Raw genomic sequence first — 14,931 nt, 5'->3', positions numbered from 1 at the left:
GTATTTTTAAAACCATCCAGCTTTGGAAGCACAGTTAGTGTGACTGAGACAAAAGAAATGAGGGATAAGGATGGAAAAGTTCGATGTGCACTACATAATTCACTTCTTGAAACAATATATAAACCAAAACACAGCTATTCTTCGCAATTCACAATTTTCTGATGCACCTCTCCAACTAAAAAAATGTGTGCCAAAAGTAGGTATATTGGTGAAAATACAAAAATGCATTACATCCAGAATATTGGTTGCAAAGATAGTTATTTTAGGAGAAAGGTGCACTAAAATGCTGATTAATTTTCATAAGGACTTTTTTTTACAAAAACTTTTCAAACTGATGCAGAAATGTGAAATTTGATCAGTTGTTAGAAGCCATTTTCTCTCCCTACACCTCAATCCACCAATATACTGATTAACTCCTGTGTGTGCAGTGTTGGTTAGAGGGGATTACAGTTTGTGCACTGTTTGGTCAGAGGGGGTTACAGTTGCTGTAATCCTGATTTGCTTTTCACACACTGGTCCTAAACAGTTTTAGAACATCTGAATAGGGATATTGCCTGTTTACCGTTTGGGGAAATATCCCATATTTAACAATAGCAATATCATCATCATCAATGGCTATAAACAGATTAAAGATGTATTTTAATTGATTATATTTTCTATTGATTATATTCAAATACATTACCCAAACCTCAATATAATTGCCGTTTGAGATATTAAGGGAGATGTAAGATCTGCTTAGTAAATGAAGTGTATGTGTGTGTGGGAGCAGGCCCTCCCTTAGCCTGTGCGGGTCCCGGGGCAAAAGCATAGTTGCCCCCCCCCACATTCTTTCTCTCTTTCAAACCTCCCACCCAGAATAAGCTGGCAAGCGCTGCCTGTAAACGCGCTGCACAGCTGATGAGCAGGCAGCAGGCAGCACAAGGAAGCCACTCAGGCAGGGGATTCAAACCTCCCGCCTAAAAACCTCACGCACACCTGCTTCACAGCTGATGGAGAGGGGAAAAACCGCTCAGGCATGCAGCCGAAGAGCAGGAGATTCCCCAAGAGTGGGAAGCGGCTGGTGAGACTGCATGGCTTATAAGAAACCCCCCCGCTGCAGCCCAGCTTCTCATCGCCAAGCGCGGGGGCCCCCAGAGCGCGGGGCCTGGGGCAACTGCCCTCCTTCCTAGGGGTGGCGCTGTGTGGGAGCTCACCAGATATTCTTTATCTTAAAAAATATCTTTATTGAGAATTCAGTTCGATTACACTGTAGTAACCATAACATTTATTTCTTTAAGTGACCATTAAAGCAAAATACACAAACATTTTACATGTTAATAAAACTATAATAAAGAGAGTATTAGCTGCAACAAGCAGCCTAATTTACCTCTTCTAATCCACTTGCCCTGGTATAAGCCGCAAGTGGAAAATAATACTGTTAGGAGAAGCAGTATAAATCTACTTTCCTGAGAAAAAGGAAAGGCATTTGAATAACAATGAAGGGCAATCTTGAACCAAGAACCTCATGGTGGAATACACTTAAAACCCTTATTTGTCTGTTATTCAGAAGGGAGTTAAAACAATGTCTCCTTGTACTTTGAATTAGAGCCACTACACACTGTACACCACACTATTTATGTGACCACTGTTTACTGCACTACCCACAGTACTAGTAGACACAGAAGAGTCCACAAGATGTTGACCCTTTCCAGGGGGGTAGTCATGTTAATTGGTTGCAACAAAACCAGCAAACAGTTGTATGGCACCTTAGAAAAGATTGAATGAGGCGTAAGATTTTGTGGGCTAGAGTCCACTTTGTCAGATGCATGGAGGGTTATTAGAAATTGACAGATTTATATTTACATGGGGTCAAGTGGCAATGGAATGCATAACATACAGTGTGAGACAATTCAACTGTGCAACAAAACAAAAACAGAAAGACCATGTGGTTCTGACAGAACCCTGTATCCAAAGTCATGACGCCTAAATAGGGCAAATTTAAAAGACAGGGACCTCTTCCTGTTTTATTCAGGTCTAAAGTTACCTTAGGTTTACGTCGCTTCAGAAACTGTTTTTATAGATGTAAAAGGTGGTAGAGGTAGTTCCTTATTGCTAAATCTATTAGGGTTGCCTTGTTGTTCCCCTCCCTGTCAGTCTTAAGGGTGCCAACTGACCAGAAAATAAAAGATCCTGGCCAGTTCTTACACCCCTTTATTAGCAGTCTGATCTGAAAATGCACAACTGTAGCTTTTGGCAATATGGAGATCATTATAATTTGCTAATGTCTGCAGCTAAGCTGCTTTTAAGTATTGCAGTAGAGATTAGTAAAAATAAAAGTTGGCAACCCCAATCAGCCTACATTATTGTTGAGTTTTCTTTAACTGAAAGCCAAAATTTCTGCAAAAATTACTATTTTTAAAAATACTGGACAAAATGAAATGAGAGAACTATATATTCAGAATACACATCTGTCTAAAAATTAGAGAGCATATATGCTCTGTATCTGTAATATATGACTATCTAAGATATGCTTCAAGGTGACCAATTTCTGCATAGAAGGCAAATTGTTAAAAGCCTGTACAATGATTTTGTCACATGTTAGGATCTGCCCAAGGTGCTTTCCACAGAGGAATTTAGTAATGTGTGAAACCTTCCTAAGACACATAAAAATAAATTCATAAAGGTAAAAATACCCACATTCATCATAACAATGACAACTACAGTTTAAATAGAATTACAAATAACATATACATACAGTAGTGTAATGCTAGAAACAGCAGTTAATACTGAACAGATTCAACGTAACAATTTATAGTCCTGAATACATTTCATCCAAATGAGATACAGGAAATTCACCCATACATTTGCCATTTTCTCTAACATTTTTGACCAGAAATAAAAATGTGTACAACATATTCACTGTTCTTGAATTAGTTGATCTATTAAGATCAGGGACCAAAGTCCTTTGATTTCTTACACACTTGTTTTCATTCTACTTGCCATTTTCAGCAGATGACAGAAAACAATCCACAATTATTTCATTACAATTTTATTTAATGTTCCAGTATATTTTCTTATGAGCTCAAAATGATGAGGGCAGTGCTATAATGATGCAAGCCCCCATTCATGGTGGCTGAGTACCAAATCCACTGGGTACATCTTCCATGAACCTTTTATAGCTCCCTTTCATTTAGGTGCTTGGCAGAGAAACTTCTAGGTGGAATGTTCTTTAATAGTACATTCATATGCATATTTAGAGTATAGTCATACATGATAAATGGAGCTTATTCTTTACTACTTATGTTTAGGAATTGCTTCCTAAATAATATTTCCAACATACACTTTCCCTGCTCATTTACAATGTATGAAGAGGCTCTTGAAAGGGAGCATTCAGTGTTTAAGAAACAAAACTCCAAGTTCTGCACTCCCCAGTATTAAAATAAAAGGATTTGCCATCCTTTAAGGTTGCCCTAAATCTGCTATCTGGGATGGATGCCTCACTCTTACTTCATAGTAGGGCCAGCCAGGGATGCTTTAACAATAGCAGATCATGCCACAGGGCAAGAATCCAGGTAGCCTTGAAGTCACCATTCTTTATGGGCCAGTGGTCACCTTTGAAATTTTGAGAAAGTGCTATGGGCACCAGTCACTAAATGGCCGCCATGGGGTATGTGGGATATCACAAAATGGCTGCCACATCTAAACAAGCAGAATGGTACAGGCATGTCCCCCAACAGGAAAAAAAAAGGTGCAAAGCACCTGCATCAGCTACTGCTGCACTTGTTCATAGAGCGAAGGTCTTTGCGCCTCTTCTCAGTTCAGAATGGAAGGAATGGTAGGTGTCCAATCCTGTCATGTTTAGGGATGTATGTAGGAGAAGCTGAGCCAGTGCAAACAAGAACTGAGCTGGAAGAGCAAACAGTCTCTTGTGCATTGTGGAATTTTGAGGCCATATTTACTGAGATCGTAACTGGGCTTCATAGAAGGTATCCACAGGCACCATATTGGCAACACCTGCTACAGAGCCTTTCCAGCTACAATTCAGAACAGTTCTAATAATTTTTATTTCTTATAGGAAGTTTACACCTATTTTAACTAGCAGTATTATTTTTGAAACAAAGAAATTCTCTTTGCATACACAAAAATGTGACCTGCTCCTGGCAATGCACATCATGTTTAGTACAAGCACATTCTCTCTCTCCCTCCCCCCCCCCCGCCCATTCATACAGGCATTAATGGGACCTGCCCATATTTTATTATTTACTATTCTAGGTTTAGTTGTTTAATATTTACAAAAGGATAATTAAATGTTCCTTAGATATTAAAGATAAAGACTGGGTTCTACCACTTTTGATATATACAAGCACCTATGGCTGCTAGAGCTCTGTGAATATATGGGTGCTTTGTTTGCCAGGGGAATAGTAAGAGTGACCTCTTGGCACACGCAGGAAGGCATCACTAAGAAGAGGTGCACTCTTTTCTATACCAGAGATGACAAATATCTAAAACTGGGAGATGGTATACTTAGGGCTGTGTGTACTATGTACTAAAATATATTTGCAAATTTACATACTTACTCTTATTTTGTATCATTCATTCTGTAATGTTTACTATTTTGTATAGTAAGTCCTGGGGAGGGGCAATGTTGTAAACAGGGCACTGAAACCCCACCTCTAACCCCCCAAATCTGAGACGTCTCTCCTGCTTCTGAACATTTCCATGGGCATTATCCATGCACTTGCAAGCTTATTTTGACAGCCATAAGGGCTAGAAACTTGCTTTTCTAAAAACAAAAGAAGTTGATATTCTCGGGAATTCTGTGGCTACAGTACATATTTTCTGTACTTCTGTGGAATTGCAGCACACATAAAGAATACTTAAAACATCCAGCTGTTTGAGGCTGTTCTTTCATAAACTCTGTGAGGGAGAAATATGGTAGCATATTTTAAAGAGCTTCAGAGTAGTAGTGGATCATGGCTGGTTACTTCAGCTTTAGAGGTTGAAATGTCTTCCCCAATATGGAGCAACAGAGTTGCTGTCCTGAACCTTGAGGTGCTTAGGGTTCAGAAAATGCATTTGGCAGGGTGGTGCAACTTGTGCAACAGCAGTCAGACATTCCTGCTTGGATGTTGTTAGTTCTAAGGCACAGTTGGTGAATATGTATTTTCCCTATGGAAAAAAGTATGCTCCAATGATGCATTCTACTTTGCTGCTGCACATGCATCCATCTTTTTAGATTCTTCGCAACTTGTGACTCATTGGGCCAAACACAGCCCCCTGTTTTATGTAAACTGGCTTACCAGGAGCCTGATCAGCCTCTTGGGTTTGTTGCCTGCCTAGTGGGGCTGCATTCAGCTTTGTGGATCGTTAAGCAGGGCAGGCCTAATCTGATCCTCTGATGAGAAATTGGCTTTACTTGTAATCTGCATCAGAGGAATGTAGCTGGGTTTCTGCTAATGAATCACATGCTCATGGCACTAAAGAATGAATTTTTATTACTTTCCTCTGCTGCTTCTCCCCCCCCAATATGTTTGCATTTTCTTATTTAACAGCAAATAAGAACTAATTGGTTTGAGTCTGATTATGCCCTTTTAATTTTGTTCCCAACTATGTGGGTAAAATTTCTTTTTAAAATTTTTTGCAGTGGTGTTGTTTTTCCTTTGTGTCATGAAGCAAAATGCTTGATGCATCATGATGCAAACTGCACATTCGATATGGGATTATATTTTAGACCTGCCTGTGTGTTTTAATCCCTTCCAAAGGACGAAAGTTACAGTGATTTATAGACAAAGCTGGCTTTGTCCCAAACATAGTGATGGTATACTATATACAAAGAATTATTACGCAGGCTCCCAGGACTACTTCAATGAATACACAACTTACTTCATTTACAGGATTTGAGGATGATCTGGAAGTGCTGATTCTGAAGTGTTTAAGTGCTTTAACAATGGGTTTTTTTGTTTCTCCTGGTGATTTTCATGTATTCAAATACCTTCAGGCACTTACGATTGGTACAGATTGCAAGTGAGGTTTTACAATTCGATTTTTGAGCAAACCAAACTCATCAAATTTGCTGCCTTTATCTTAATGGTCTTTGTCACAAGAGCTGAGGGTGCATTTTCGTTTCTTAAGATGAACTGTACTTGTTGCTGGAGCGGAAATGGTCATACCCATGATCATTAGCTCTGAACTTTAAGCAGGACTGTTTATCTTCCAGGGACAGCATATCTTTCGAATGACACCAGCAACACAGACATGACTGTTGGAAGAGAAGAGAATCCCTTATTACAAAGCTGCTTGGTGCAACACACAAAAATAGGGAACAGCTACTACCTCCTTCTGTCCAAGAATTCAGACCTCTTTTTCTTTTGTTACAATTTATTTTTACATTTCTATCCCATCTTTCCTCCAAGGAGCTCAAGGTTTTGTACATGGTTCTCCTCCCCCCCCCCAACAACAATCCTGGGAGGTAGGTTAGGCTCAGAGGTAGTGATGGCCTAAGGTCACCCAATCAGCTTTAAGGCTGAGTCAGGATCTGAACTATGGTCTCCAAGATTCTAGTATGACACTCTTATCCCTGAATCCTCTTACCCCAGCTTTTTAAAATGTGTGTTCTATATTGAGATAGGAGTCCCATCCTAGTCAGTAAGGTAACTACCTTGATTCCTGTCAGCCAATCAATGGGATAATCACAGTTCCTCACAAGCCTATTGCTTGCTTCAACTGTTTACCACATGGACCTTAGGGATGCTTGTAGAGTAGCAGTTCGTTCGTGATCAGCTGGGAACAACTGCAAGGAACTCCTTTATATATAGTGAATTTGCACTGCGGAGCAATGCATTGAGATACTTCGATAAATTTCATCTGCCAATGTCTTTTAGCAGAAACCACCCTTGGCAACGTCATGATCCCAGAGCGTAGCTACATCTCAAGGTCTCCCTGACATTTGTTTTATGACTAGATGAATACACAAGGACATTTTTGGAGACTAGAGCTCAGAAACCCAAAGAAGTGGACAAAACATCAAGAGTGTTGGACAATACATGGATTGGAACTTACCAGCCAAACTTTGGCCCATTAGTGAAATACTATGCTCCATAATAGTCAAGCTACAGTGTCAGCAAAATTCCATGACAGTCCTTCCTGCTCTATACTACTTCAGGGTGCCGGCGAGGGATCCTGTTTTTGAATGATCTCCTGTGCTAACAATTCCATGCAAACAGAAAGTTCTAAACCTCTCCCTGTGGCGATAGCTTCCTATGTGAACGAAAGGGTTTTTCTCCATAGAGCCACATTAAAAAAGTCATCTCCTCCACTGATGTAATCTGAAGTTGTTCAATTTAAGAACTCTGCAGCATGATTTTGTTGTACACTGATCGGCCCTCAGCTGAACTGTAAGATAGTCTAGATTTGATCCAACCTGCTTCCTTCTTCCACTTTCTGTACAGTCTATAATGAGAAGGGTGTACCTATCTTGCATGCCATTTTGAGTCTGCATTTCTGCATTACTTTTTTTAAAAAAAAAAACTTGCTTAACTCCTACTTCTTTCAAAGAAACGTACAAATTTCAGTTTTGTGCAGGTGTGGATAAATTCTTTGTCACCTTTGTAGAATGACAGTTCCCAGCGGTCCATGCTTGATACATTCAAACACTTTCCCTTTGTTTAAATTTAACGGTAACATATTAAATCCTTATGCCAGATGCTGTATTTTAAGCACCTCTGAATTCCACCCAACGGCCAAAACTTAGTATATAATGTTATTTCTACATTGTGAACAATCGGCTGTGAACTGCAAAGTATGCCCTGAAGCTTTCCTGGGTTTCCTTTGGACTATAAAATAAGGAACTGTTCATCCTGACCAGAGAATCTCTTAAATGTTCATTAAGCAGGAGTCAATTTCACTCCCAGACAGCAGCTGAAATCCAGCAGATGAGCTCCATAAACTGTTCTCTGAGTCACAGCCCATCAGCAGCGTGTGCACCCTTTGCTCCAAAATAGTTTCAGTCACCTCTCTGAACTACTGCAAAGTATGTGCTCCAGAGACAGGCAGAGCAATCCAAACTACAGGAAGCCAGCAAGGGTAAATTATGCCAGGGTAAATTACCCCTATTCCATACTCCATTCAGGAGCAGGCCTGTTGCCAGCTGAGCCAAACCAAACCTGGTAGAGGTAAAACGAGCCTTTAAAATAGAGTTTGACTTACACCACCCTTTCTGCCAGTGTAACTTCCACCGGGTTGCTAGGTCAAGTGACGAAGCTTTGGAACCGGAGTAAGTTTCCCCCTTCCCCATCCCACCTCTCCCCTGAAATGCCAGTTTTTCAGGACTTGCCCCAGCCCCCAGCCGAACCAGGGAACAGGACTTCAGTCGGTGTAGCCCCAGATGAGCCCAGGCTCAGTCAGATGTCCACCTGTTCCAAATGCTGCTCATCCCGATGGCTCTTGGGTTTGGATTGCTCCCTTCATCCAATGCTGTGTGGCTTTGTTTCTGTAAAAGCACGATGCATGAAGTCTTCTTACCTTAAAGCAGTTCTTGAATCTTTTGCTCACCCAATAGAGAGCAATTGGATTAATGCAGGAGTTCAGGGATGCCATGTTGATACCAATGTAGTCCAACACAAGCAAAAAGCTGCATGAAAAAAATATGAAAAATAGTTGCAATGGTGTATTGAAAGATAGTTACAGAAGGTTTGCCATGCAAGCATCAGGAAATGTTGGGCAGTATGTTGCCACCAGGGAGCCAGCGTGGTGTAGCAGTAAGAATGTTGGACTATGAACAGGTTCAGTTCCCTGCTTGGCCATGAAGCTCACTAGGCGATCTTGGAACAGTCATTCTCTCTCAGCTTAACTTATTTCACAGGGGATACAATGTGAGGATACTATGGGGGGGGAAGCTACATATGTTGCCTTGAAATCCTTGTATGAAAGACGGAGATGTAAATGAAAACAATAATACTAACCATTCATCTGGATTAAAAGGTTCAACGTCATTGGCAAATAAACATTTTTCACTCCAATTATTTTGAAGGAATTTGTGAAAGCAGGTACGGCAACAGCTAGTCGTGCTATGCTCTGCAAGGAGGTGGTTAGGGGGAAAACCTTCTCTTGTCTTTTCAGAACTAGCTATTTTGTTCCAGAGGGCAATGGAAGCTTCTTACAAAGAGTGAGCCACAGGAGCCACAATTTGGCATGTCTTGCTGGGAATTTAAGGCTTTAACAAAACAGACACAGGTCCCTTCCCACTCCTGTTTTACGGAAGTCAGATTAGGCAAAGATCCCAGATAGCACTGCTGGCTTATTGGGGTTATTTTGCTTAGGAAATCAAGAGAATAAACAGGAGGTAGGTCATCAAGAAGAAAGTTTGGTAGGATGGATAGATGAAAGAAGGGAAGAAACAAAGAAGAATTTATTTGGTGGTGGTGAATAAATACAGCACAAAGGAGGATGTTGTTTCCCCAGTTTTCAATCAGGAGTATGCTATCTTCCTGCCATCACTTTTGGAGCCCCTGATATTTCTTTCTGGCTCCACCCTAGATAGTGCTGCATGCCTACACTTTGTAAACTGCTTGATCAGGAAAATATTCTGTGCGTTTGATTCTGAAAGATAGCGTGGAAGCTCTCAGAGGCTGAAGATGTAGTTCTCTGAATGTGAATTGGAGGAAAGCCAGATGTAAGTTCTTGGAATTAAGGTCCCAGGAATTATAATACTGATAATTATCTATTTATTGAAATATTTATAATACACACCTTCATAAAATATATCACGGTGGTATGTAACATACAAATATAATAAAATCAGCAAACATATCCGTAATTAAAAAACATCAAGAAAACATCAGTAAATACTAGTTGGATAAAAAAAAAAGAAATTCATATTTGTGAAGGCTTGTCTAATCAATACAGTTTTCAGAAGACGTTTAAAAGAAGGCAAGGATAGTTCCTGCCAAATCTCTACTGGTAGGGAATTCCACAGGGCAGGACCCACCACACTAAAGGCTCTGTTCCTATTGAAGGACAACAGAGCCTCAAGGCTGTAGAGAACAGAAAGTGCTCCATCAGAGGATCTCAGTGACTGAAGACTACATACCTGACAGCAGCTTACGTATATACTCCAAATAGGTATTTACAGCATTGGCTAGACCCCACTAGTGAAATTGCAATCAAGCATTATAAGGCATATAATGCCCAGGTCTGAGAAATGGAACCACAGCTTCTCACTGGTTTGTACCCCTGGAGAACACCACATGGGGATTGTCTATACAACCATAATGATTTGTAATGGACTGGGCACTGGAGCAATTGGCATTCAATGCACTCCTGGCTGCTTTTCATGCCCACTGGCAGCCATATCGGCTCCTCACAGTGATTGCATAGAGCTACCAGCTGCATGAATTTGCTCTGCATTTCTCATCATAAATGTCTCCTTTGGGGGGAATAAATCCAAATGGCAGCACTATCTTGGGAAGCATAGCTGAAAAGCTAATATTGGTATTCTATAGTTAGAGCCCTACCTCAGAAGTTCACATCGATTTGGGTCATTCTTATCGTAAAGAGCAAACTTCAATATCCTCCCGAGATGAAGAGGGAGCCAACACAATGCAAAAACAAGCACCAAGAAGAACACCGTTTTGGCCACATCACGTCTCTGAAAGCAAAGAAACACCATTTAAAATAGGATAGCAGGGAGTTCGGTAATATTTAAAGAAGATGAACGTTCCAATTTAAAAATTACCCCTGACAATCTTTGTGTTGTGTTTATTCCATACGAACTGGCATGTTTCTGGAATAATGCTATGAAAAGACAAGGGGACTGGGCAAATTATCAAGTGAAGCTGGTGAGAAAGATGGGGGGGAAAGGCTTTCTATCCCCTGCCTGCTTCAAAAGCAAAGTCTGTCTGTGCATTTTGTTAGGCCTTGCTCCTTGATCTACTTTAAATTATTCTAACCAATAACCTAACAAAAGGATAGAACTGCAGCTGCTACTATCTGGGTGGGCTTTCCACAGTCCAAGGCCTCAAACAGGTGACCAAATAACACCAACATAATTGAACATATCTGGGGTTACTCGGTTGCATGTTGTTACTCAAGCACTCAGCCTCGCTGGTGTTCTAAGTATGCCCCTAGTGCCTTGACTCTAGAAATCTCCATGTCGCTTGTACGTAGTACATCAAGCTGAGAGCAAGACTCTATGTAGCTATGCATAGGAGTGCAAGAGCTCCAGCAGCTCCACACCTTTCTTTCTTTCTAATTAAGCCATCCAAGGCACATCCTCATTTGGCTAATGGACGAAATGCCATGCCTGAGGCTACCATTTAGTTATTAGCATTACTTAAGGATGAAACCGCTCCACCAGACATATGCACACAGAACCCTCTTGTGCACACCATGTACCTTTTCACTCATCAACCTTGGTGGGAAACCAATGTTTCACACACTTAGATCCCCCCCCATACTTTAGATCCCCTTTCTAAATCCCTCCCCCAGGTAACTGAACCTATCTTTTTTCCTTCTTAAGCCATCAGCATTCAACCTTTGTGGGTTTCATGCTAGCCTAGATTATTCCAAAGGTCACCTGCTTGGCTACCTGCCCTACCTTCTTCCCCCAGGATTCCCTCTCCACTTTCTGTCTTTGTTATTTTTATGCACAAATTAGTGAAGGTTCTAGGCAAAGGGCTTTGCATACATATCTTCCTTCATCATCATACTAGTTCTGCAGAATATGAGACTCTTACCAGAAAATCTACCAGGGCTCAGCCTTACCCTCAAGTCTCCCTTCCTTGCTTTTTCTTTAGTTGGCTGTTGACAAGCAGAGGCATCTTGTTATCAGAAGCAGCTTGTGGGGTGGGGTGGGGCGGGGCGGAGCCACCACAACTAGCTTCCCAACAGGTGGGTTGCTGTTGCTCACCTAGAGGAAATGAGGGAGGGCGAGGCAGCAGGGAGGTTGGCACAGTGCAAATGTGCCAGCTGGAGTGCTGGATAGGTTCCGTCAATGTGTTTGCATCGCACCAGTCTCCCTGCCACATCATCCCTCTGCGACCCAGTAAGCAACAAGGACCCATTTGCTGGGAAGCCAATACATGCCTCTGCCCCACCCCCCACAAACCGCTTCTGCTTGTTATTTATTACATTTAACAAAGGCCTCAAGTATGTCTTTACCTGTTTTAAGTGGTCATTTAAAGCAATCTGCATCCCGCTCTTCTTTCTTAGCATCTCACAAGTCATCAAAGTGTAGAAAACAGCAGTGGTTGCCAATGGCAAACAGAAATAAAAGCTAAAGAGCCACCAGTCTTTAGCTTCCTTGTAAAGCTAAGAGGAGGAGAAAAACCAGAACCGTTAAAAGGAGTTTGTTTTATAATGGCAGCCAAAGAAACATGCATGTCCATGATGTACAGAATATCACACGCCGCATTTAACTGATCAGCATCTCAGAGCATCCTCATGAAGAAATCAGTTCGTCATGGTCTCGTAAAAAATAAGCCTGTTTCTGGGATGCGGCCCCAGATTCCCACTGCAGGCAACTCTGCCAGAAGAACTGGCAGCCAGCCACTACAGGGCAAAAGCTACACACCACCTGACATGGCGACAGCATCCTGATCACCAGGGCCACATTATGACTTTCGTGGGCCCTAGGCACTTTTGCCTTTGTGGACCCCTCCCACCATAATAACATCGATATTAAAAATCATTTTTGATATAACTTTAAATACTTCAACATTTTATTTTTTTTCTGTTTTAGGCAAAATTTAATAGATTTTCTTGGGCCCTAAAAGTTTCATTTTTTTCTGATGTGATAAAAAAATTAAAACATTTTCTTCGACCCTAAAAATTCATTTTTTCCCTTCTGATTTTAAAAGAAATTAAAACATTTTTGTGGGCCCCTAAAAGTATCGTGGGCCCTAGGCACTGTGCCTACTGGACAAGTAAGCCCTGCTGATCACCCTGGCAACAGAGCTAGCTATTGAGGACGGTGCAGGACTGATGCTATTGGGAGGCATGGCCCCATTCCTAATGCAATGGGGGACCTCGCCCCTTGCAAAGTGGACCTGGTTGTCTCATGAGAGAGGGGAGGAAGGAAGGGGGAGTGCAGAGCCCTGCTGGCAGATATTTAAAGCAAGTCAGGCAGGGCCAAGAGGACCCCTTCACAACCCTTTCAGGGGACACCGTGAAAGAGGATGAAGAGGAGGATGGTGGTGATCCAGGGTTGATCAACCCCTCCCCTCATATCTGAAGAAGGGCTGTAGCTCAGTGGTACAGCATCTGCTATGCATTCAGAAGATCCATGGTTCAACACCTGACATCTTCAGATAGGGCTGGGAAGACTCCCTGTCTGATAATCTGAAGAGCCTCTGCCAGTCAGTGTAGACAATACTGAACTAGATGGACTAATGAATGGCCTGATTCAATATAAGAAAGCTTCCTATGTGGTCCCTTAAGGGAAACAGGTGGAGCAGTGGAACAATGGAGCTGCCCTCATTCTCCAGGATCTTATCATACCTTCCCCACCATAGTCCATACAATTGGATATTGTTGCTGAGTAGCCACACTATTTCTTTTACTGCTCTGCCTGCATACAAATGCTGATGTCAGTCATTTGTGAATCACAGGCAGCCTGAAAGATCCCAGTTTACCAAAGCTTTGTTGCTTAATCCCCAGGAAGGGATCCTTAGAGCCAGGCCACATTATGTGACTGTCAGAGTAGTTCTTCCTGTTTGGAATCCTGAAGGTTCCCTTCCACTGGCTTTCCCTACAGCAGAGATGGGGAACCTGCAGCCCTCCAGATACTGCTGGGCTCCAACTCCCGGCCAGTGTGGCCAATGGTCAGGGATGATGGGAGTTCTAGTCTAGCAACATCTGGAGGGGCACAAATTCCCCATCCCTGCCCTACAGGTTAGGAAAACTGAAGGGGCTCACTTGCCCCTTGTCTTTGGGAGCCCCAGCTGAATCATACTCGCAAGGAAGGATGAGCCAACAACCACGGGTCTTCTTTCTTTTTTGCTCTCTCACACAGCTAATCTTGCCTGCTCTTCCTCCCTCCCAACTGTTAGGGAAGAGTAGCTGAGTGAGAGATACATAATGGAAGGAAAAGGCCTGGCTAGCTGCTCTTCCGGCTTGGTAAGTATTAACTCAAGAGGGGCTCTTTCTTCCCCAGAAGGGAAAAGAGGGAAGGAAAAGGTCAAGGTTAGTAGTGAGCATTTAAAGCCCATCCCAGCTGGGCTGCTTTCCCATGATAAGCGGACCAGACTAAGTGCTATAGCCCTTCATAACGACTGTGAGGGAAAATAATTTTTAAAACACACATTACGCTATTAAGTGAGCCACTGGGATTTGCATCTTCTATTTTTGATTGCCTTCTTTATCACTATACACAAACATACGCACGCCATCCTCAGATATGTAATTTTGGGGCAAGCAGGGTACAAATTGATTAAATAAATACATCTCACAACACAGAAGCAGCTGGCCCAGGAGAAGATGCCTTACCTGCATGAAAGATGTTTCCTGGTGGGGATTAAGTAGACATACTTTAAGTTTCTCTCCTTTGTATTGGAAGTTAATCAAATCAAAGCCTATAGCTTCGGGAACAGCTAAAACAAGAGACACAGTCCAGATCAATACTATTTCAATGGCTGTCCACATCGGAACTCCAATTCCCTTGATACGGCTCCACGAAGCGACTGCTCGATACCTAAATAAAAGAAATGGATAGTGGTTAGATTAGAGAGTACATTGGGTTTAAATTCCCCCTCACCCCAGCTGATGTGAACTAAAGTCTCTACTAAGTGGTTGATATGAGCAACTATTTAGGACCTATATCCAATTCAAAGTAGAGCCCTGCAGAAATGCCTGAAGTATGGAGCTTAAAGAGAGGGTTTGGGAAATGAGCAATAATAGCAGCTCCTCCCCCCCTCCCCCGAATCTGGGCAGATGATAGTAGGGGTCCTCTTCAATGTT

At 42.0% G+C, this 14,931-nt stretch overlaps 1 protein-coding gene across 2 annotated transcripts in view; it reads right to left on the bottom strand.

Moving 5' to 3' along the window:
- Positions 1 to 1,199: 1,199 nt before the first annotated feature.
- The window catches only part of EDNRB (endothelin receptor type B), a 29,145-nt gene continuing 15,413 nt past the window's right edge, over positions 1,200 to 14,931 (bottom strand). For both annotated transcript variants that reach the window (XM_061626553.1, XM_061626554.1), the window contains exons 4-8: positions 14,461 to 14,665; positions 12,136 to 12,285; positions 10,491 to 10,624; positions 8,500 to 8,608; positions 1,200 to 6,238 (exon numbers count right to left, since the gene is read on the bottom strand). In XM_061626553.1, coding sequence (XP_061482537.1) covers positions 6,107 to 6,238; positions 8,500 to 8,608; positions 10,491 to 10,624; positions 12,136 to 12,285; positions 14,461 to 14,665 — 730 coding nt within the window. In that variant the 3' untranslated portion in view covers positions 1,200 to 6,106. The remainder of the gene's footprint in view (positions 6,239 to 8,499; positions 8,609 to 10,490; positions 10,625 to 12,135; positions 12,286 to 14,460; positions 14,666 to 14,931) is intronic.

This window comes from Rhineura floridana, chromosome 5 (genome assembly GCF_030035675.1).
Source record: "Rhineura floridana isolate rRhiFlo1 chromosome 5, rRhiFlo1.hap2, whole genome shotgun sequence".
NCBI lineage: Eukaryota > Metazoa > Chordata > Lepidosauria > Squamata > Rhineuridae > Rhineura > Rhineura floridana.
Note: the sequence above shows the minus strand (reverse complement) of the source record. Positions and strands in the feature narration are given on the sequence as shown.